The 23808-nt window shown below is 44.5% G+C and overlaps 1 protein-coding gene across 2 annotated transcripts in view; it reads right to left on the minus strand.

The window, feature by feature from the left end:
• XRRA1 (X-ray radiation resistance associated 1) overlaps positions 1-23808 on the minus strand; it is a 106265-nt gene that overhangs the window by 3533 nt on the left and 78924 nt on the right. The window contains exons 11-18 of one of the 2 annotated variants that reach the window (XM_015435489.4): positions 19336-19376; positions 15573-15698; positions 8451-8544; positions 7585-7700; positions 4610-4957; positions 1566-1764; positions 667-782; positions 353-458 (exon numbers count right to left, since the gene is read on the minus strand). In XM_015435489.4, coding sequence (XP_015290975.1) covers positions 353-458; positions 667-782; positions 1566-1764; positions 4610-4957; positions 7585-7700; positions 8451-8544; positions 15573-15698; positions 19336-19376 — 1146 coding nt within the window. The remainder of the gene's footprint in view (positions 1-352; positions 459-666; positions 783-1565; positions 1765-4609; positions 4958-7584; positions 7701-8450; positions 8545-15572; positions 15699-19335; positions 19377-23808) is intronic. The other variant, XM_074014753.1, reaches the window with a different exon arrangement.

Below are 23808 nucleotides of genomic sequence, written 5' to 3' on the forward strand. Positions count from 1 at the left end.
GGTTCCCACCCAGCCGGAAGCAAGAGGATTGGGTCCAGAGACCCTTGGAAAGTGGGATGGCATGACAGGAGGATGCTAAGGGACTGAAAATGGCCTTTCCGGCTTGGGGCAGTAGGAAGTCAGTGGTATGCCCTCTTGACTCTATCTTAAGCTCTGGTTCAAGACCTTAACATGCTATGTGATTTTAGGCAACTCCAGGCCTCACGCTGGCTTTTCTCCATCTACATACAGAGACTGATGTAGGTAGTTGCTCTCTAGGGGCCTTTCCTGCACTGACACAAGCCCTTTCTTTGCCTTTAGTCAGCAGGAGTGAACTGGATCTGGGATCCTGGCAGCTGTGGCAGAGCCATACCTAGTGGAGCCTCTGTAATGTTCCGGGGATCCCGCAAGCGAATGAAGATGTCATCCAGCAGTTGGGTTCTAGTCTTCCTTGGGGGTGGAATCGGGATCCTCTGGGCCTGGCAGAAGGTCATGGAGGAGGGTGTTATCCCAGGTTTATGCACAGACTTTCCTAGCCTAACTTCATATAGTCACAGCAACAGGCTGAGGAGCATCTGGGGGTGCTGGGAAAGCATGGCCCTCAGAGGGTCCCAAGGTGACAGCCACATCTGTACCTGAGGGAGTTACTCAGGGGCCATTTACACACTCAATGAGCTGGATGTTTACCCGTTTCTCTTTGGGAACATAGGGTTTCTGAAGAGTATCCAGCTTGGGCTTGGAGGAGTGGCACAGGAGTGGGTGCTTCAGCATGTGTTGCAGGGCCTGTGCATTCTTCTGGATTCCTAGGGCAAGAAGGCGACTGAGTCAAGGCACTGCCCGTCCGCCCAGATGCCTCCCCTGATTGCTTCATTCCTCAGTCTCACAGCAGCTCTAGGTAAAAGGATTTGAGAGTCCCCAAAAGAAAACACTGCTCCCAGGTTTCTTCCGGGTCTGTTCCAGTGCCTGAAGGTCCATCATTCTTCAGTGAGTATTTGTCCCATATTATAATGGAAAAATAGCACAGATTGTAATGGGACGATCGTATTGGAGTGGGGGAAAAGGCTGGCTCCAGTGCAACCCCGTTAACCTCAGGGGGTTATATCGCAGGGGCTGATATCCAGAACAGTCCAGCTGAATGCCAGTTGCTTTGGAAGTACAGATTAACACAGAGATGACGCTGCCTCCTTTGCCTCCAACCAGATAGGAAGGATTTCGGACGTTCAGTTTGGGAACTTAACCTGGGCTGGGAAAAGCTCAAGAATCTGGCCAGTCTGGGTGTTCATTCATCAAACTTTTCCTGAGGAGAGACTTCATCATCCAGAACAGCTAGGCTGAGACCGACTACAATCTCTGAATAAACTGTGGTTCCCTGTAAGCCAGTGAAGGCCCAAGCCAGGACAAGGGTCCCAATATGTGGGGCTTCAAACAAAGGACACCCTAAAAGGAGCCCTTTGACAGGTATTTAGACAGAGGACAGCACCCTAGTTGGGAAAAGACAGCTTGGTGCCAGCCTTGGCTTGACCCTGACTTGCTCTGGGCTGTGGAGATGGCCTCTTGCCCTGGAGCAAGGATATGCCCTCACATACCCTTTGGCTCAATGAAGGCTGGATCAGGCTTGGCTGTCAGCAGTTCTTCATAGCCGTGGTACTTGCTGGGAAGGGAGGCAGTTGTGAGCTTCCTCCGAGTCACTTTCACCTCTCTGGGTGCTGTTGGTGGTTTCTTTTGGTCTTTCTCCTTCAACTCTAAATCATCCTTATGGATGATGGAGGAAGGCAGTTCACTCACCTGTGCCCAGGAAGAAAACACATTCATTTGTCATTCATTCATTCATTCATTCATTCATTCATTCATTCATTCATTCACTCATTCCATGAACATTCAGAGCATCATCTCTGTGCTGGGCCCTGTTAAGGGCAAGGGTAAGACCAAGACTGGGATGGAAGGAGGCAGACATAAAAATAGACAGTTAATAAATGCTTTAACAGAGGGAATACAGTGGTTTTGGGTGATCCCAGAGGAAGCCCCAACCTAGCCAAGAAGCTCCCTTGGAAGAATGCCTTAGCCTGAGCTAAGTCTTAAAGAGCCAGGAGAGCCATCCCTACGGAGCAATGGGGAGAGGTGTAGACTGCAAGTGATGAGAAAGAATGATTGTTTCAGACAAGGAACAGCATGAGCAAAGGTGCAGAAGTAAGAAACATCAAGGTTCATTTTGGGGGAACTAAAGATTGGTACAGTTAAGTAAAATGTGGAGAGACAGGCAACTGCAGTGGTAAGCAGGACCCAGATCAGTAAGGACCACTATATGCCAAGCTGAGGGTGTGCTTTATTTTGTACTTTATCCTCACTCTCATGGCAAACCATGGAGGATTTTAGCCTATCCTAATGGCTTTATAAGAAATCTGTATGTCATGTAGGGATGTAGTTATTTATTAAAATGACTCAGCAGGTGGGGTAGCACATGCCTGTAGTCCTAGCTACTCAGGAGGCTGAGGTGGGAGGACTGCTTGAGCTCGGAAGCTCTGGGCTGTAGTGCATTATGCTCCTCGAGTGTCCACACTATGTTTGGCATCAATATGGTGACCTCCCAGGAGTGGGAGACCACCAAGTTGCCTAAGGAGAGATGCACTTGCCTAGGTAGGAAATGGAGCAGGTCAAAACTCACATCCTGATCAGTAGTGGGATAGTGCCTGTGAACAGCCATTGCACTACAGCCTGGGCAACACAGTGAGACCTATCATGTATATACGTGTGTGTGTATTTGTGAATATACGTGTATATATACACACGTATGTGTATACAATATATATGACCTATAACAAGCAAAAAAGCTGAATTAGCAATTTTTAAACTTCCCACAAAGAAAAGCTAAGGACCAGATGGTTTCACTGGTGAATTCTACCAAACATTTAAAAAAGAATTCTTCCAAAAATTAAAAGAGGCTTGTTATCTGAGGTTAGTATTAACCTGAAATCCAAACTAGGGAAAGACATTATAAGAAAGGAAAAATACAAAGCAGTATCACTTATGAATATAAATGCAAACGTTCTCAAAAAATATTAGCAAACTGAATTCCACAAGTAAAGGGGATTATATACTATGACCAAGTGAGATTTATCCTAGGAATGAAAGGTTGGTTTAACATCTGGAAATCAATTAATGTAATATATCAATAAAGGAACAAAACCATATGATCATCTCAATAGACACAGGAAAAGCCCACTCTGTCATGATTAAAAAACACTCAAACTAGGAATACAAAGTAACTTCCTCAACCAGATAAAGAGCATCTATGGAAAACCTTCACCTAATATCATAATTAATGGTGAAAGACTGAATGCTTTCCCCTTAAGAACAGGCACAAGACAAGGAAGTCTGCTCTCACCACTTCTATTCATCATTGTATTAAAGGTTATAGCCAGGACAATTAGGTCAGAAAAAAAAAAAGATTTTTTTTTTTTTTTCTGAACAACATGGTGACTCATAATTGATTGCATGGCTTTGGCCGCTAGGAGGTCAGAATTGCATTTTGTCAAAACATCTTTATTATAATAGCAGCAGTGCATGATGTGCATGTTTGAGTGACAGAATTACTCTTGTACTACTTCCTTTCCTGTCCATATTTTCCATCTAACTCTCTCAAATTGTTTCTTTTAAAATGCTTATTTATATTCTGCATTGCTCCAAAAAGGTTCTGAGATAGTTCTTTAAGATACTTTTATACTGTATAAATTTATATGTCACTATAAGTCATCTGTGGAAAAAGAAATAGATGGATGGAGAGTTAGACCTCCATGAATGGATAGATGGACATCCGGGAAAGATCTGGCAGTGAGCAGATTGGAGGGGCAAGACTGGAGGCAGGGAGATCAGGGAGAAGGATGGTACAGTAATAAAGTTCAAGGGGGCCCTGCCAACTCTTCTAGCCTTACAGTACCCTTTGCCACATGCCACCCTTCTGCTGCACTGATACTAAACATTTGTGGTTTCTGAATGTACCATTTTAATTTTCTTCCTCTATCCTGTTTCATGCTGTTTCCTCTGTCCAGAATGCCCTTGCTGCTATATCTTCACCTTTAATTCCTACTTAGCCTGTAAATCTCAGCTCAGTTGAGCCTCTTCCAGGACGGCCTCCTGGGCTGGGGCACTGGCATCTCTCCTTCCTCCAGGCTCCCAGCCTCTGGGATTTCCTCAGTCTCAGCACTGATTGCATGAGCTGGTCTGTCTGTGTTCCCCATTATACTGAGAGCACCTCAAGGGCACGACCTGCATCTGATCTATCTATGTTCCCAGGATCCAGAGGCAACATCAAAAGTGAGGAGACCTGAAGTAGAGAGGTACAGGCAGCAGCAAACCCTTCTGAAAAACTAGTTGGAATCACATCCCAGTCAGACCACAGATCTTGTCTGTGCCACAGAAACATGACTTGTCCCCATGGGTGCCCCTATCAGTAGCCTCAGACCAGAGATCTTCCAGAAGAGGCTTGCAAGCTCCGCCAAGGGTGCTGACTTCTCATTTCCAGACCTGCCATGTGCTTGTTGCTCCCAGCTGTCCACAGCAGTCGAGCCTAAGGGCTGCAGAGGAACCTGTGGGAGCTAGTAACAAGTGGGCAGGGACAGCTGGATACAGGTACCTGGGTCAGGAAGATGGACTCTGTGCTCTTGGAGTCCTCATCTGATGGGTGCTCTGGGCTGAGACGGACAGCTGTGTCACTGAGGTGGGACAGGGTCTCTTCACTATGCACAGTGGAGTCGGAGCAGATGGGAGGCAGTGGCACGAAGGTCCGGCGAGACAGGGAAAGGCCTTCCAGACTCTCAGTGGGCATCTCTGACTCCACAAAAGTGCTTTTGGTAGTGGGCAGATCTTCAGCCAGCTCTGCCTCTGGCTCTAGCATATCCTTTGAGGGAGACTTGTTTGTGGTCACTTGTGGGTGATGGAGCACCAGAGGCTGCTTCGGCACCTTTGGGATTTCGGTTTTCACCTGTCATGGAGAAGGGCTGGAATGAATGTGCTTCCTAATCAGGAGTCTCTCCTCCTGGGCCTCACTAGCCTGAGGCCACTTGTATAGCAGCTGGAGTGCTGGGTACGGACTGACTGGGAGGTGGAAAGGGAAATCAGACTTGTTGGGCATCTATGATGTGCCCCATGCATGATGTAAGTTGTTTTATTTCTACCTTGAAACTACCCAATGAATAATTATCCTCAATTTTATAGATGAGGAAACAGGCTTAGAGAGGTAAAATGACCTGTCCAAGTCCCAGAGTGATTCAGCAGTAATGCCTGGATGATGTAATTCCAGTCCTGGGCTCCAGGCTTCATGCTGCCTCCCTGACCATACGTCACTCTGGCCCTCAGGAGTCTCACTCGTCAGATGAGGGTTTAACATGGTGCCTATGGCTTTCCCCAGGGACTCCGAGGAGAGGGTGTTGGGGAATGGTCCTGTATTTTCTGGAAGATGGCAGCACCAGGCCCCTTTCAGGGTGCTGGTCCCTATACCTTATATAAAGATCCGAAAGATAGATCTCTCTGAAGGTTCAGGACCAAGAAAATAACTTCCTTAATTAGTAAAAGCCTGTGACCATTCTCCCCATCCTCCTCAGCTGCCAGGAGGTGTCCATGTGCCCAATTTACCTCAGCTAGGCTTAGTTTTTTCCCTCTCCCCCTTTACATAGTGGATTGTTTTCACTCTTTGTCAGAGGTATTTGGTTCACTTATATCTATACTTTTACTGAGAGATGTTAAGTTGCGTAGTGGAAAGATTCCAAGCACTGTAGTTAGAAAAATATGGGCTGGAATACAGGTCTATCCTTTGAGTTCCCATTTCCTCCTTGTGCCTCTCTCACAGAGTTCCACCAAATGAAATGGTGTGTGCAAATGTACCTAACGGACTAAGGAGGGCGAAGGATGACTTTTATAAAACATGTTACTTAAAAAAAAAAAATCTCCTTTTGGAAAATATGTAGAACCTCAGTGTTTAGACTTGAAGCCTGAGGGACCCAGAGTCTTTGTCTGAATCCATGCCACAAGGCACAGGGCATGAACACAGCACTGCACCTCAGCATCTAAAACACCAAGTGCCATCACTTGGCAGCTGGTGGGAAGGGACAGTTCCCCTTCCCTCTCATGGCTCTGTGAGAGAGATGTGCTGGAGGAAATGCTCTTTCTCTATCCCACAGCTACTTTCCCCACCCCTTTCCAAGGGAGGAATGGGTAACCTAACTGGCCAGAGGTTGAGTCACTGGGCCCTGCTTCAGTCGTGGGCTGGATCTGCTCGTCAATGAGACCAGGCTATTTTATCTTCTATTTGTGTCCTCACATCAAAGGGCTCACACAGCTTCTTGGTTACAGGCCTGCTCTGGCAGGTTCTCCATTTTCCTCCTGTCTGTCCATGCCTAGGTGTGAGGGGAGGGGCTGCAGCCCCTGTCCATGTAACCCCAGGGGTCTAATCTGCATTTCTAGCCCCATCTCTGTATGCACAATGGGGACATGCAGGCATCCCCAGCCTGACTCAGGACTAAGCCACAATCTCCAGTCCAAGATAGAGGGTATTTGCCTACATTAACAAAGCATTGATTTGTTTCTCATTTGGCCACTGGCATCTGTGTTTATTTAACTCATTTAGCTCAAAAGTTTGTCAGAACCTTTGATGGGAGGAGGTGTGAGGGGTCCCCTAGGACCCACACTAACTTTTAACAAGTCAGTTCACCTCTCTGAGTCTGTTGCTTCATCTGCTGTGAGAATTATGAGATAGCATATATGCAAGGGCTCCGCAGAGTCCTGGACATGGGGCTTCGTAAAGGAGAGAGAGGATTCTGCCCCTCCCCAGCTTGCTGATGGGAAATAATGGGGCAGATCCTTAAGAGGAGGTAACAGACAACAAGGAAGATGATGGAAACCTTGGAATTTCTATTTCTGACTTCAAATGCTTGTCCAGTCCTCTGAGGACGTCAGACAAGAGCCTGGCTGGACAGAGGCAGGCTGCAGAGGGGATGGCAAGGAAATACCTGTATTTAACTTTTGGGATCAGCAATGCTCAGCTCACCTTTTGGCTGTAGAAAGACTAAAGTTCAGGAGGGAGGAGCATTTCACAGAAATTTTTGAAATTCTTCAGATGAAAGAGGGATTTGACTTACTTTATGGCAAAGGAAGTAGACTTCTCTCAACATAAGGAAACACTTCCTTAAGATTCAGGCAGGAGATGTATTCCGGTCCTGGCTTAGCCATTTTTTTTTTTTTTTTTTTTTTGTAGAGACAGGATCTCACCCAGGCTGGTCTCAAAATCCTGCCCTCAAGTGATCCTCTCGCCTTGGCCTCCAAAGTGCTGCAATTAGAGGCATGAGCCACCACACCTGGCCCATAGCCATTCTCAATTACTGTAGGTGACTGTAACTTTCAATGGTAAGAGTTTTGGGAGTTTAAAATATATTTTCATATCTGTTGTTTTATCCAATGCTCTTCCCAAAGCAAGGAAAGGAGAAGGCAATGCTGAATCTAATGGAGAGATTCCAGGCACTGTGGAGTGAGCAGCTCTACAGCCAGGTTGGTTTACATCCATTATAATAGGCTGCACTCTTCCTGGGGGTGAGAGTCCTGCCTTGGAAGCCCTACCTTCCGTGATTCCTTCCGAGACATCAAAACATGATGCTTAGGCTTTACTGTCTTCCTTCGAATTAAGTGGATTCCCAGTCGCTCTTGGAGGAAGCTCTTCAGCAGAGGAGGGACCCCTGGTGCCATGATGGGAAAATAAGATTACTATTAGCTAAAATTTATACTGGGGCTTACTATGTGCCAGGCACTATTCAAACCGCTTTACATGTATTAATGAAACTTATTCTCAACCCTAGGGGTAGGTACCTCATTATTCCCATTCAATAGGCAAGGAAACTGAGGCACAGAGAGGCTAAGGAATTTGTCCAAGATAATAAAGCTACTGTGGAGTGAGGATCAGAACTTCACTGGTGTCACTCCAGGGCCCAGGACTCTAAAATGCCTCCAGCTCCTGTATCTTACACAGTTGCTCCACTGCTGACCACCCCATTCCTTGTGCTCTGGGAAGAGAGGCTCCTGCAGTTGGGGCTGCACCCCTCTGCAACTGGGAAGTGGGAAATGAGGTCATGACAGAACTGTTCCACAAAGCAGGGTGTGGTTCAAAAGAGCTCATACAGGATTTAGAGAATTCCATATTCCATTCCCAACTCAGACTCTTTCTTGCTGTGTGACCTTAGGCAGATCATGAACCTCCCTGCACCTCAGTTTCTACCACTGTCCGTGGGGACAATAATGCCTGCCTCACAGGGTTACTGTCAGGATGAGCTGGTACAGAGCTATTTCCTCTACTCCTCAATGTACCATGAACCTTGTCCACCCTGACACAGAGTAGATCCCAGGGCTTGCCATTGATGAGGTGGGGATGAGGGTGCCACACTGCTCCTTGGGCACTGGGTTGAGAGGGGGCAGGTTTGCGGGCACCATACCTCGTGTATGGGCCACCAGAGGGTTGTTATGAAAGACGAATTCGCAGAGAGATGGGAAGAGAGCTACTGGTAGGACAGCATCCTCTTTTGCGATCTGTAATGAATGCAAGAGAGACTCTCAGGTTGACACTACCCCTCACCTCTACCTAGGTATGTCTAGGCCCCTCACTGCAGGGCTACATGCTTGCTTGGATTGGGGGTGGTATTGGGTAAGACATGCTGCTGTGGATGGGACTCGCTGCTGGGTGCTGCCTTGTCCCTACAATATCACCTACTCATGCAGAGAGTGCCTTGCCCCTCTTGTCTGAAATTCCACCATCACTGTTGCGTGTTTAAGAGCTAAGAGTTTTTCCTCTCTTTTCCATGCTGGATATGTAGCCTATATCAAGTATTAGGGAAGCTGGTGGCAAAATAATAAGAACAAACATTTGTGGTAAGAACAAACAAACTCTTTATCTCATGAAGATTCTGGAAGGTTGACAGGGCATTGACTTTAACTTCAGGATACAATTTGACACTTCATCTTCCTCAACACAAACCTCTACACACTCCTGATGGCTCTTTCACTGAAGCCAGTCCTGGGCACTTCTCTGGGGATGGATAGGGGGAAAGGAGGACCCACACATCTAAGGGATAAGTAGAGCCAGTGTTAAGAGAGACCTCATGGCTGTCTGGGATACAGAGAATGCCCTGTGAAGCCAGCCTGCAAGTGGTGGCTTATTGGCCAAGCCAGCCTCTGAAGGGCAAAAAATATACAAGCTTTGTTGAGCAGACTGCCTGGAAAAGCTGGGGACCATCTTGGCGAGAGTATCTATTAGCAATGGAAAAGTATCAGGGACATCAGGATCGAAGGGACCAGGAGTCGGGCAGTGGCCTATCAGACCCCTGGACACACTGAAAGGTATTGGGCCAGATGTAGGACCCAATGAAGGTCGTAAAGTCCACGGGCTGGAAGAGGGAGGGCACTTCAGTTTAGCTTCCTCCGCAGCCTTACTGGATAGCACTAGATTTCCACTGAGCAACTAACTTCTCTTTCATTTTTATTCATTCAACCAACAAATATTTACTGAATACCTACCATGTGCCAAGCACTTTGTTGGGAATGAGCAAAACAGACACAATTTCTGCCCTCAGAGAGCACTGTCTAGTGGGAAACAAGCACTGCAGAGACAGTAACACAGGAGAATAGACTTACAATGTGGTGTCACAAGATAGGTGCATGAAGTAACAGGGTCATCTGACCCAGTCAGAGAGGTAAGAGGTGTCTCTGAGGTCTGAAGGAGGTAATTAGTGAACGCAGTGGGGCATGGAGTGTGTGGCAGAGAAACCTCTCTATTAACCAAAACCATTTCTCTACCTCTAGCACACGGATCTTATCTCCTAGCCTCCCAGGCAAGTACGTGTAGTCACGTGACCCAGTTCTAGCCAATGCAACTTGGGCAGTAGTAGTAAATGCTACTTCTATGTACAGTCTGTACCCTCCTGTACCTCCTCTACTTTCCTCCCTTTACCACAGTCCCCCTGCTCAACCATCTAATGGGATACATAGGATCCAGTTGAGTAGTGTTAAGACCCTATGAGATGACAGAACATAGCCAGAGGGGACCTGGGTCTCCGAATGATCATGTGGAAGGCTACCTGCCAATCAGGAATATCCAAAATGGACTTTGTAAAAGCAAGGAATACACTTTTATTGTGTTAAGTGATTAAGATGTTTAAGTTTGTTGCAGTAGCTAGTCTTACTTTAATGCAGAGAGGAAGTGTTCTATATACAAAGAGAAAAATGTGTGAAAGGTCTCATAGCCTGCTGGAGGGGTTTAAAGAAGGCTAGTGTAATTAAAAGCAGAGAGAATGAGGGCACCTGGTGCAAAATGGGGCTGGAAATGCAAGTAGGGGCCAAACAAAGGGTAGTTTAAGATTTGGGTCCTTGGGGAACTCATTAGATGGATTTTAGAAATATGAGGACCTAAATTTGACAAGACTTGGTGATGATGTAGATATTGGGGGGCGGAGGCAGAGGATGGGAAGGTGCAAAAGAGAGAGAAGTATCAAAGGTGACAACTGGTCTGTGCCTTGAATAACTGGGTGGAAGATCAACCTATTCACTAAGGGCACAATGAAAGAACATAAAATTTGAAGAAAAAATTCATTAGCTTGCTTTGGGTATGTGTATGTTGGCGGTACCTTTGAGGCCTCCTGGAATACAGAGGAGAGGTCTGCATTAGAGTTAGAAATTTGTGAGTCACTGTTCATGGGCCAATGGGTATCTGAAGTCATCCCCAGGGAAACAGTAGGGAGTGAGAGAAAAGAAACTAGGAGTAAGCCTTGAGAGACTTTAACATTTGATCTTCTAGACCAGGGATCAGCAAACCTTTTCTGTCAAAGTGTTTTAGGCTTTGCAGACCATATGGTTTCTGTTGCAGCTATTCAATTTTACTATTGTTGTACAAAATCAGCCATAGACAATTCATAAATAGGTGTGGTGGCTTTTTTCCAATAAAATTTTATTTATGGACCCTGAAATCTGAATTTCACATAATTTTAACGTGTCATGAAATTTTATCCTTGATTATTTTCAATCATTAAAAAATGTAAACACCACTCTTAGCACACAGGCTGTACCAAAACCAGGACTGGCAAATACAGCGCATGGCCCAAATCTGGCCCGTGATCCACTTACTGAAGTTTCATTAGAATACTACCTTTCTCTGGCTGGGCGCGGTGGCTCACGCCTGTAATCCCAACACTTTGGGAGGCTGAGGCAAGTGGATCACAAGGTCAGGAGTTTGAGATCAGCCTGGCCAATATGGTGAAACCCTGGCTCTACTTTAAAACAATACAAAAAAAAAAAAAAAAAAAAAAAAAACCACAAAAATTAGCCAGGTGTGCTGGCGGGTACCTGTAATCTCAGCTCCTTGGGAGGCTGGGGCAGAAGAATCACTTGAACCCAGGAGGTGGAGGTTGCAGTGAGCCGAGATCACGCCACTGCACTCCAGCCTGGGCAACAGAGTGAGACTCTGTCTCAAAAAAAAAAAAAAGAAAAAGAAAAAATACTACCTGTCTCATTTGTTGCCATATTGCCTTTTGTCCTACAAGAGCAGAGTTAAGTAGTTGCAACAGAGTAAAATATAAAATTCTGCTGCCATTATCTAGACTTCAGAGATAGAGGACGAACCTAAAAAGGTGCCCAATATGTTTTGATAAATGACTATAATGGTGGTCAAAGTGGGTGTAGAGTCTCTTGTGTGCAAATCAGGGGGTCAAGAGACAATCACTAAAGAATGGGAGATGCAGAATTTAATCTTATCAGGATGCAAAATTACATTCACCCAAACCAGGTGATTAAAAAGTTGAAGAAAATTACAATTAAAAATTGATTAAAAAATTGAATGATATTCAGGTCATGTGTATCACATTTTCTGTGAAATTAAGCCCAGCTGAAAGGTATGGGCTTAGGATTCTGGCTGATACAGCAAGCCGAAATCTGGCCATGGTGCTAGCCTGTTCCCTCTAGGGTGAGCTGAATGCTTCTGGAGATGCATTCAGGTTCCAATGATAACTTTAAATTTCTTCTCAATCTCATTGGGTTAAGGAGAGTGTAACAATCCGTCACATTTAGGAACTAAGTATTAAAGACCAAGTGAAAGTGATTATTTTACTTTTGACACAAAAATTTCTAGTGAATATTCTGAGTGATTTTCTGATGAATATTCTACATGTATAACTTCTGTTTAAAGGCAGAATTTATTTTGAAGTTTGTAACTTTACTAATTGAATATTTCAACACAGCTGTATTATTTGACATGACTAAAACATCATTCATGGGGCCGGGCATGGTGGCTCACGCCTGTAATCCTAGCACTTTGGGAGGCCGAGGTGGGTGGATCACCAGGTCAGAAGTTCAAGACCAACCTGGCCAATATGGTGAAACCCCATCTCTAATAAAAAAACAAAAATTAGCCAGGCGTGGTAGCAGGTGCCTATAATTCCAGCTACTTGGGAGGCTGAGGCAGGAGAATTGCTTGAACCCGGGAGGAGGAGGCTGCAGTGAGCCAAGATCGCACCACTGCACTCCAGCCTGGGCAACAGAGTAAGACTCCATCTCAACAACAACAAAAATCATTCATTCATCTAACAAACTTGTTGAGCACCTATCATGTATCAGGTAATATTCTAGATAATGAGCCTATAGATGTAAGCAAAACAAAGTCCTAGTGCTAAAAAATGAAAGCACATTCTGGTAGTAGATACGTGACAATAGACAAAAAGATACAACACATTAGGTGGTAACTATCATAAAGTAAAATACCATTTAAAAACTCAGGTGCAAACATAGAAAAATGGAAGGAGTGCTGCTCCAGCCTTAAGAAAAAAACTGAATAATCTATAAAATCATAACTTTTCTTGAGTCCAATAGAGAGCTAACATCCCAGGACAATTGTGGCCTGAAATCTAAGAAAATACTGGCACCTCCAAGGAGAGGTGGGACACAGACACTGGCCTGCCTGCGGCAGAATGTGGCAGATGTGAGTGCCACACAAGCACTTAAGAAATCAGGTAAAAATTTTAGTGAATTTATAAAGACCAAGCATGGCCTAGAGTAAACCCCTTTAAGCTGCAGACATCCAGGGAGTTCACGCTCACTAGTGTGAGAAAGATTGGAGGCAAGAGAGAGACTGATGACAGGCTTTCTCGGTGGTGTGAGCCTGGAAGAGGAGATAGCTCCCACCACAAAAAGGCAGGGGGCTTTACCAACCCTTCTCCATAGTTAACAAAAGCCTTCAGCTGCTGAGGAAGATCAGCAAACCCTGCAGCCTGGGGCACTGCATCTTGGGTAGGGAAAAAATTAAAACCCACTACTCCTGTGGTTGGAGCAGGAAACCAACCTGGGCCTAGCACATTAGAGGTCTCCTACTGCTAGGAGAGGAGTAGGACCACTGAAAAAAGCCCATCCTTGAGACACAGGGTTGGTCCCAGGGCTGCCTAAGACTGGCGCTAGAGCCTCCCTTTGGCCCCTACCACCACTTGTTACTTAGCAAGCACTAAGTGGCAAGCAAAAGCAGTCTACTGCTAGGGGGAGGAATGAGCATGTGGAGATAAACTCCTCTGAGGTGCAGGCACTCAGGGAAGAATGAAAACTGAGGACAAAGCAGGAAAACTGAGAAAAACACTGGCACCCTAGGAAAAACTAACTATATGCTGTCTAAAAGAGACACACCTTAACTACAAAGATATAAATAGGTTGCAAGTAAATGGATAGAAAGATATACTATGCAAACAGTAAGTATAAGGAAGCTATGTAGCTATATTTAAATCAAACAAAAAAGACATTGAGACAAGGAATATTATTAGAGGCAAAAAAAGGCAACTCATAATTTATAAAAGTACCCATACGTTAAGTAGATATAACAATTCTAAATGTATCTGCATCAATAGCAGACTTCAAAATACATGGAGTAAAAACTGACAGAACTAAAAGGAGAAATAAGCAAATTCACAACTACGTCTGGAGATTTTCACACACTGCTCTCAGTGATTGATAGAACTAGACAAGAGTACACAGAAGATCTGAGTGACACAACCAACCACCTTACCTTAATATTTATAGAACCCTTTCCCACAAAACTGCAGAATATACATAGTTTTTGAAATGCACATGGAACGTTCACCAAGACAGACCGACCGTAGGGTGAATCATAAAACAAGTTTAAACAGATTTCAGAAGAATGACATCTTACAGATTATGTTATCTGCACACAAAATAAATTAGAAATAAATACAAGACACCTAGAAGAGCCCCATATATTTGGAAATTAACTAAGTTCTTAAAAACCTGTGGATCAAAGAAGAAATCATAGGAAAAAGTGAAAATAATTTAATGAAAATAAAAAGAAAATATATTACAATTTGTAGGACTCAGCTAAAGCAGTGCTTGGAGAAGAAATGTAAAGCTTTACTTGCTTATATTAGAAAGAAAGGTCTAAATCAATTAACTAAAATTATACTGTCTAAGATGTGAGAAAAAGAGGAGCAAATTAAAATCATTTTAAGTAGAAGAACAGAAGTAAAGTTACGAGCAGAAATCAATGAAATAGAAAACAGAGACATCCAGTGAAAGCAGCAGCTAGTTTAATAAGAGAAAGTCAATAAAAGAGGTAATGTCTAACTATTTTGGATCAATAGAAGACATAAATTACCAATTTCAAGAAAAGGGACCTGTGATACATCTATGGTCCACTGGTTTTCGGCAAGGGTGTAACAATGAGGGAAAGAATAGTCTTTCCAGTAAGTGGTGTTAAGAAAGCTGGATATCCACATGCAAAAGAATGAAGCTGATACCTGTTTCACACTATATATAAAGATTAAGTTGAAATAAAGACCTAAATGTAAGAGCTAAAACAATAAAACTCTTAGAAGAAAACACCTGGGGAGTTTAGCTGTACCAGCTGCTTGCTGTAGAGGAATGTAAGCAGAGTATCTTACAAGTTTCCTGCATTTCAGACTTGAGTAGGGCTCAATTAGTGGGATTTTACAGAAAACCAAACAGGACATGAATATTGGAAAAATATGTTAAATCTGTCCCTTAGACTTTGTATCTGCTGTTCCCCTTAAGCTACATTTCTACCCTCACTTGACTCACCCCTCTTCACCTGATTAAACTCACTGATTCAGATCTCAGCTTAAACACCACTTTCTTGAGAACCTTCCTTGATCCCAAGTATTAGGTTAGACACCTCCCCTCCATCATTTACTTCATAACACGGTGAATTTCTTCATAACACTAAGCATGCTCGTATTGTGATGATTTGTCCCTATCAGTCTTCCTTTCTTCCTTATAGGTGATAAGTTGCAAAAGGGCAGAGGCCAAGTCTCTTTCCACAGCAGTATACCTAGTGCCTACCACAGAGCCTGACACATGGTAAGTGCTAAATAAATATCTGTGACTGAAGAGATGGACTCCTGCCTTGGCCTGAACTCCCTCCACTTTCCCCACCCTGAGAATTCCTGAGCCCATGTACCTGTAATGCAGGGAATTGAATGGAAGGTTTTTAGGCCAGAGCAACTTGCATCCCACCCTCCCATCTGTGCCCCTGAGGAAACAGTAGAGGAGCAAAAAGTCACCTTGTTGTAGGCCAGGCTAAGGTATCTCAGCTCTGGGAAGGGTGGGGCCAGCGTCTGGTTCCTGGCCTTCAGTGACTTCACAGGAAGGATCTCGAATATAGGAGGAAGTGAACATATCTTGGTTGTCTTAGAAAGAAGGAAAAGTCAAAATCAAAGTGCCCGATAATAAATAAGGTCACTAAGGGCCAACAGACCCTTTCAATGGAACAGGGTGGAATGAATGACCTTCCTAGAGAGACTTGGCCAAAAAGAGACATGTAGGGTCATAAGGGTAGATGTCACCATCAGCCCAGAATTCTGGCTCCAAGTTCTCTTAGGTCATATGATGAGCGAATTCTCAAGCACCCAAAGTTCCATTTTCAAGTTTTCTGAGGCCACAGGATAATACAGCACTGGTGCAGACATCAGAGGTACTTGGTCCCCACCCTCTCTGCCCTACAGCAGCTTACCCTGAATTGGTCCTTCTACACAGTTGGGCTAAAATTTCTCCAGAAGGCAAAGGGGAAGGTGCTTGTGTCCTTAAGGGGAATTTTTCTAGTGGGGAGAGGGAGAGGGAGGTGTCTTGAGCCTTGAACACCTGCTCTGATGGGCTAGCCCACATCCTCGAGTTGGAGGGTCTTCATTTGGGGATGAAACAACAGTCCTGAATGACTTCAGCCGGCCCGTGGGGGCTGAATGTGGCATGCTGCATCTGGATCCCTTCTTGCAGGGTCATGTTCTTTTCATACAACCCAGACTGCCACAGGTTCAACATATTTGATCCAGCAGAAAAAGGTCATTGTTGGTTTAACTATACATAACTCACTACACTCACTAATTCCTGAGTTCAATGGGACCACAGGATATTATAAGGGTAGATGTTGGGCTAAGGGTTAGGTTCAGATGAACTAGATTCTGTCTTAAGCTGAATTAATTAATCACTATGGAATCTTGAGCAAGTCACTTAAATTTTGCTTGTTCATTCAATGAACATTTATGGGGCACTTACTTTGAGCCAAGTATTTTGTACCCTTCTGGGTCAACCTGTAAAACCATATGAGTGGACAGGTCAGTCACGGGTGAGAATAAAACAAAAACCAGTGATGGTGTTTGGGAACTCAGATGACTCGCCTCTCCCAGTGATCCCAAGGCAATCTCTGAGATGCAAGAGTGGAATGTGCTGGCAGTCTGATAAGGCAGTCTCCTCCACTATGTAATTCCCTACTTAGAGCAAGGCTGTGTGAACTGAAGGGGGTAAGTCAGACTGCAGTACAGACAAGGAAAAGCCAGAGAGTCAAGATGAGGAGTATCCTGACCCAAGGGCATAACTGGCCCTGATGGGGGCAGAGAGGGCCCTGTCTTAGAGGGAGATGCATCTGATTTTAAGAGAAAGGCCACTAAAAGTCTCAACTATCCAACTCACTTTCTAGATTTTCAGATGTCAGAGAGCTGATCTGAGCACTGAGCAATCCTACAAATTATCTTTGACTTGTGAGGTAGACTGTATAATGGCCACAAGCCCCTCCATCCCACATACATGCCCTTTTGCAGTGTGACCTTGCTGCTCCTCCCATTCAGAGGTGGAGACCATGTGTCTACCCTCCTGAAATTAGACTGGCTATTACATAAGAAACAATTTGTCTGGTCTTTGTCCCAGGTTCCTGGCACTGAGCTTCTAAAACCTTGGAATTTTCTAAGTGATAGGAATATCTTTGTTATGCAGGACCCCTTGAGTCACACCTGAGTTTAGGGTAATGACATGACTCAGGATGGAGGCTGGCCATGCCAGAAAGACTAACCATGTGACTAGAGAGTTGGGGCTTTGCACCAGCCTGACCCCTGGGGAGGATAAGGAACTAGAAATTGAGTTCAATCAGGTGGCCAATGAGCCTCCAATAAAAACTCTGGACTCTGAGGTGTGGGTGAGCTTCCTGGTTGGTGAGCACATTCAGTGTGCTGGGAAGGAGACATGCCCTGATTTCACAGGGAGAGGCAAGAAAGCTCTCAAACCTCACCTTATATGCTTTTCCATTTGGCTAGTCCTGATTCGTGTCATTTACAGCTGGGGTCCCCAACCCTCGGGCCACAAACCAGTGCCAGTTCTTGGCTTATTGGGAACTGGGCCGCACAGCAGGAAGTGAGCAGCGGGTGAGTGAGTGAAACATCATCTGTATTTATAGCCACTCCCCATTGCTCGCATTACTGCCTGAGCTGCACCTCCTGTCAGATCAGCAGTGGCATTAGATTCTCACAGGAGCACAAACCCTACTGTGAACTGGGCATGCGAGGGATCTAGGTTGTGCTCTTGTTATGAGAATCTAATGCCTGATGATCTGTCACTGTCTCCCATCACCCCAAGATGGGACCGTCTGGTTGCACAAAAGCAAGCTCAAGGCTCCCACTGATTCTACATTGTGGTGAGTCGTATAATTATTTCATTATATATTACAATGTAATAATAACAGAAATAAAGTACATAATAAAAGTAATGCACTTTAATCATCTGAAACCACCCACCCCACCCCAGTCCACGGAAAAATTGTCTTCCACAAAACTGGTCCCTGGAGCCAAAAAGGTTGGGGACTCCTGCATTATAGTAAAACTGTGATTGTAAGTATAACCCTTTGCTGAGTTTTATGAGTTGTTCTAGAAAATTACTGAACCTGAGTGGGTTGTGGAAACTCTTGAATTTATCACCAGTTGGTCAAAGTGTGGATAGCCTGGGGACTCCTAAACTTGTGGCTGGCTTCTGAAGTGAGCGAAATCTTTTTGGGAACTACCCTCACTTGTGGGCTCTGTGCTTAACTTGTGGGGTCTGCACAAACTCAAGGGTCAGCGTCAGAATTGTACAGCAATATAATACTGGGCTTTTGACTTGCTTTGACCAACAGAATGTGGAGAAGTGACACTATTTCAATTTTAGAACCTTTCAATTCATCCTTGCTCTCTTGAAACCCTGATGCTGTAATGAAACCATACTGCAATGTAGCCCAGGAGGAAAAGACCACAGAGAAGATGCCAAGCCATGCCAGCTGTGTCCTTGAGCCCAGCCGACAGCTACCCTGCCAGCTAAATGCAGTTGCATGAGTGAGCCTTGGCGAAGCCAGTGGAATCACTTTGTCAACTCAATTGTGAGTGGTGAAAAATAATGAATTGTTACTGGGTTGGTTTGAGTAAGCAGCTATAGTTAACTGATAGAATTTCTCACACAGTTGTATCTGTGGGGAGGTTGTATACTAAGTTGCCTCTCAAGGATGCAGGTTGGCTAAATGAAGAGATATACTATTTATTGTAAATGAATAAATCAATATTTAGTTTACATGCACCAGTCTCCATGAGTATCTGCCGTGAGAGAAAAAACAATTTTCTATGCTAACAAAAATCAAGGGTCTAAGCCTGTGACATCAAGGATTAGGTCCTGGATAGTGGTGTATCTGGCAAGGACTTTTCCAGCTTTGGGGGACTCTAGTTACGGAGCTGCTGGTAGCAGCCCCACTTCAATGCCAATTTTATCACTTGAGGCAGCTGCCATTATTACATTATGCTAAACAGCATGTGAGAACAATGAAAGTTAGACTAGGCAGGTAAGGTCAAGACATGTCTGTCTGTGGCCAGCACAGGACCTGGTACATGGTAGGTACTTGGCAACTACCTATACAATGAATGGGCTTCCTAAGTGTGATCTATAGAAATGACTCTCATGGCTCCATTAATTTATTTCATTTTGTCTATTAAAATTAATGTTCTAACTCAGGAACACAAATATAAAGTAGTCAGTTCCTACCTCTGAGGTTGAAAATCCAGGGTAAGACGAAAACACAACCTCTGAAACAGAAGATAAACAGAATGAAGGTTGGTGACAGCATTGACTGATGCCTAGAGCACCCTGGATAGAGATCTGCCATCCACTGTGTGCAGCAGGGCACCTCCTAGAGGGAGTCCTCATTGGTCCCTGGCCCCAATGCTAACTAGGAAGAAGAGCTGGCTGTGACATGCATCAGGTAATAAGTCCCTTTGCACTAAGGATAAAATACAAACTGCTTATCCAGTCCTCTGAAGTCCTGCATGATTGGGCCCCTGCCTACTTCTTCAATCCCATTTCTTGATACTCTCTCCTTCATTCACTGTATTTCAGCCACACTGACCTTTTATCTGACTTTAAAACACCTAAGCACTTTTGAGCCTCAGAATTACTGGGGAGTCCATACTGAGCAGAAAGCTAACCAACTGTCTTAGAAGAGAAAAATGTATATAGAAGACATTCTGTCAGAGGATTTGGAAATATTTGTTATATTAGTAGAAACAGAATGAGTTGAGCCAGTATATTCAGGAGAGATTCCAAGAACAACCAGCACAAAGTCATAAGGAGGAGGCTGCAGAGTGATTTCATTCTTGGGACCATCAGAATGAGATGAGTCAATAAACAGCTGAGTTCAACCTAACACAGCATAGCATCTGATGGGACTAGATCCTGTGCAGACATTGCTCACCTTTACCCTAGTTAACCGATACCTTCTACATGTTAATGATATTATAATGAGAAAAGTCACATGACAATGAAGAAAACAGTAATAGGGGATGGAACAACATGGCATAAATAACTTCTCCTGTGATGAGAGTCTGCAAGGGAGTTTGGGAAAGCCTTGTGCAATGAACAAAGTAGGAATTCCCTGGGGGATGGGCCATGGTTGCAAGTGTGAGTGCTAATCTGTGAACCCTAGAAAACGACAGCAACTCTAGAAAGATTGGCACACTGTCTGATCGCGCATCCTGCTCTCCCCACAATCACAGAAATTACCGCATTTTAAGCTTCTGATTGAGCATTGTTATACAAACAGACTAAACAATCAAGAATCTCTTACTATTTGAGGAAAATTAACAATATAAAAAACAGAAGAATTATCACCTGAATAAAAAGTTTATTTAACAAAAGTTATAAAAACTTCAAAATAGGATAATCAGTATCCTCTGAGAAATGCCAAAGTTTCACTCCTGAAACAAAAGCAGATTGCTGTGGAAGCAAAACTAGTAACAAAGCTGTAAATTTATAATGAAAATAACTCATACATGTGCTGGATAGACAAATGGACCCAGTTGAAGAACTAATTCATAAAATGGAAGACTGAGTGGAGAGACTCTCAGAATGCAAAAAGGCAGAGAGAAGATGGTGGAATAGAAGATAACCCACTCATGTCCCCTCACAACCACAAAAATTCTACACCCACCCACAGTCAAAAGTCTCTCTGCAGGAGCATCAAGATTCAGGTAGGAGTTTGTGAAACGCTGGTGGATTCCAAGACCTTGAAGGATTGTTTTGAGAGTACAGACCAACACCAGTGGCTGATCCACCAAGCTTGCTCCCCAGTTCAAGCCTAGAAACAGCCCAGGCTTCCAAGGTCCTGGGCTACAGCCATATTTGGCCTTAAGCCTGCAACCAAAACCATCTGCAGAGAGGTCCAGAAGGAGTAGTGCACACTAGTGCCTTGGTGGAAAGGCTTGTCTGCCTGCTGACATCGGTCTTGGCAGTAAGCCTGAAAGTTGCCCTGTTTTTCTGATCCAGCCCCTCTCAGCTGAGGTCCCTGCTCACCGCCTCTTACACAAGGAACCAGAGGGAGACTCACCCATATCTCGCAGCCTTAGGCTCCCAGATGAGTTTACCAACCTCTGTCCCACAGCAAATTCCAAGGGGACCCAAGTCTCAGACTTGGTCCCTCCAGCTGCAATCAGAGAACTAACCAGACTGTGCAGGGACTTGCTGGAAGACACATGCCCCTCTAAGCCAATGAGACTGGGCTTTCTAGCCTTCACCCTACAGCAAATCCTGAGAGAGCCCAGTCTCAGCTCTGACCCCTGTCACTACAGTGGAGAATTATCCTGTCTGTGCTGAGACCTGCTGGGAGACACATGCCTGTCTAGGCCAACAAGATGGGCTCCTTCCCATAGCAAATCCCACAGGGACGCAGTGTCAGCCCTGGCCCCTCCTGCTGCAATCAGGTAACTATCTCATCTGCATAGGGATTTGCTAGGAGACACATGCCCCTCTGAGCCAGTGAGACTGGGCTCTCCAGCCTCTACCTCACAGCAGATCCTGAGGAGGCCCAGTCTGCAATTTGTCCCCTCCTGCTGCAGTCAGGGAACTATCCTATCTGTGCAGGAACTTGCTGGGCAATGTGCACCTCCCTAAACCAAGACAGGGCTCTCTAGCCTCTGTTCCACAGCAGATCCTAAGGAGGCCTATGGTCAGTTCCAGCCCCTCTCACTACAATCAGGGAATTATTCCATCTGTGCAGAGCCATGTGTGCCTGTCTGAACCACCATGACAAGCACACCAGCCTCCATCCCACAGCAGATCCCAAGGGGGCTGTCTCAGCTCTGGCCCCTCTTGTTGCAGTCAAGGAACTACTTGTGCAGGGACCTGCTAGGTGACATACACCTGTCTAAGCCAATGAGATGGACCACCAGCTTCATTCCTACAGCAGATCCCAACATGCCCCAGTCTTAAATTCAGTCCCTCTGGCTACAGCTTTTGCAACCCTCTCAGTCTTTGCAAGACTTGCAGCAAGCCTGGGTTTAGACCATCCCTCAGTGCTGAGATGCCAGTAGTGGTCCCAGGCTCAGGAAACATAAGTCAGTCTGCTTAGAATCCCTGGAAGTCCCTCTGAAGAAGGACAGGCACAAACAAAGCCAGACTATAAAGGCAAAAATAAATACCTAATATTTCAAGGCAAGGACATCACACTTCTACAAAAATCAAGAACATTCAGAGAAATATGATGTCACCAAACAGACAAAATAAGATGCCAGAGATCAACCATAAAGTAATAGAGATGTGTGATCTCTCAGACAAAGAATTCAAAAGAATATTTTTTGGGGTTTCTTCTTTGTTTTTTGTTTCGTTTTGTGCTTTTTTTGGAGACAGGCTCTCATTCTGTCACCCAGGTTGGAGTACAGTGGCACAAACATGGCTTACTGCAGCCTCAACCTCCTAGGCTCAAGCAATCCTCCCACCTCAGCCTCCCATGTAGCTGGGACCACAGGCATGCACTACCATGCCTGGCTAATTTTTAAATTTTTTTGTAGACATGGGACTCTCACTTTGTTGTCCAGGCTGGTCTTGAACTCCTGGGCTCAAGCAATCTTCCTACCTCAGCCTCCCAAAGTGCTGAGATTATAGGCATGAGTTACCATGCCTAGCCAAAACAGATGTTTTAAGGAAGCACAGTGAACTTCAAGAAAACACAGAGAATCAATTCAGAAATTTACCAGAAAAATTTAACAAAGAGATTGAAATAATTTTTTAAAAAAATCCAAAGAAATCCTGGAAGTGAAAAATATAATGCATGAAATGAAAAAGGCAATAGAGAGTATCAACAGCAGAATTAAACAGAAGAATCAGTGAGCTCAAAGACTATGAAATACACAGAGTAGAAAAAGTGAAGAAGAATGAAAAAGAATAAAGAAAGCTTGCAGGATTTATGGGACATAACATCAAAAAAGAAAATATTTGGGTTGCTGAAGTTAAACAGGGATATGAGAAAGACAAAGGGGGTACAAAGCTTATTCAAAGAATAACAGAAAACTTTCCAAATCTGGAGAATGGGTGGATGTACACGTACCCCACCATGCCATTACTGCCAGCATAAGCACACCCACTTCCACTGTCACCACACTGCCACTGCCAGCATGAACATTAAGCATGGACACCAGTGGCCCTGCACCCTGGCCCATGCTACCACTGGGCCATCCAAAGGATGGCACCTTCAAAGACTGAAGGATTACCAGCCCACACAGATGAGAAAGAACCAGCCAAGAACTCTGGCAAATCAAAAAGCCAGAGTGTCTTTTTACCTCCAAATGACCACACTAGTTCTCCAGCAATGGTGCTTAAACAGGTTGAAATGACAGAAATGGAATTCAGAATATGGATGGAAATGGAGATCACTGACATTCAGGAGAAAATTGAAACCCAATACAAGGAATCTAAGGAATAAATAAAATAATACAGGAGATGAAAGATGAAATGGCCATGTTAAGAAAGAAGCAAAGTGAGCTGATACAGGTGAAGAATTAACTTCAAGAATTTCAGAATACAACTGCAAGTGTTAACAGCAGAATCAACCAAGCTGAGGAAAGACTCTCAGAGCTCAAAGACTGGCTCTTCAAAATAACTCAGTGAGACCAAAATAAAAAAATGGTAAGGAAGAATGACCAAAACCTCTGAGAAATATGGGATTATGTAAAGAGACCAAAAATATGA

Source organism: Macaca fascicularis, chromosome 14 (genome assembly GCF_037993035.2).
Source record: "Macaca fascicularis isolate 582-1 chromosome 14, T2T-MFA8v1.1".
NCBI classification, from domain to species: Eukaryota; Metazoa; Chordata; class Mammalia; order Primates; family Cercopithecidae; genus Macaca; species Macaca fascicularis.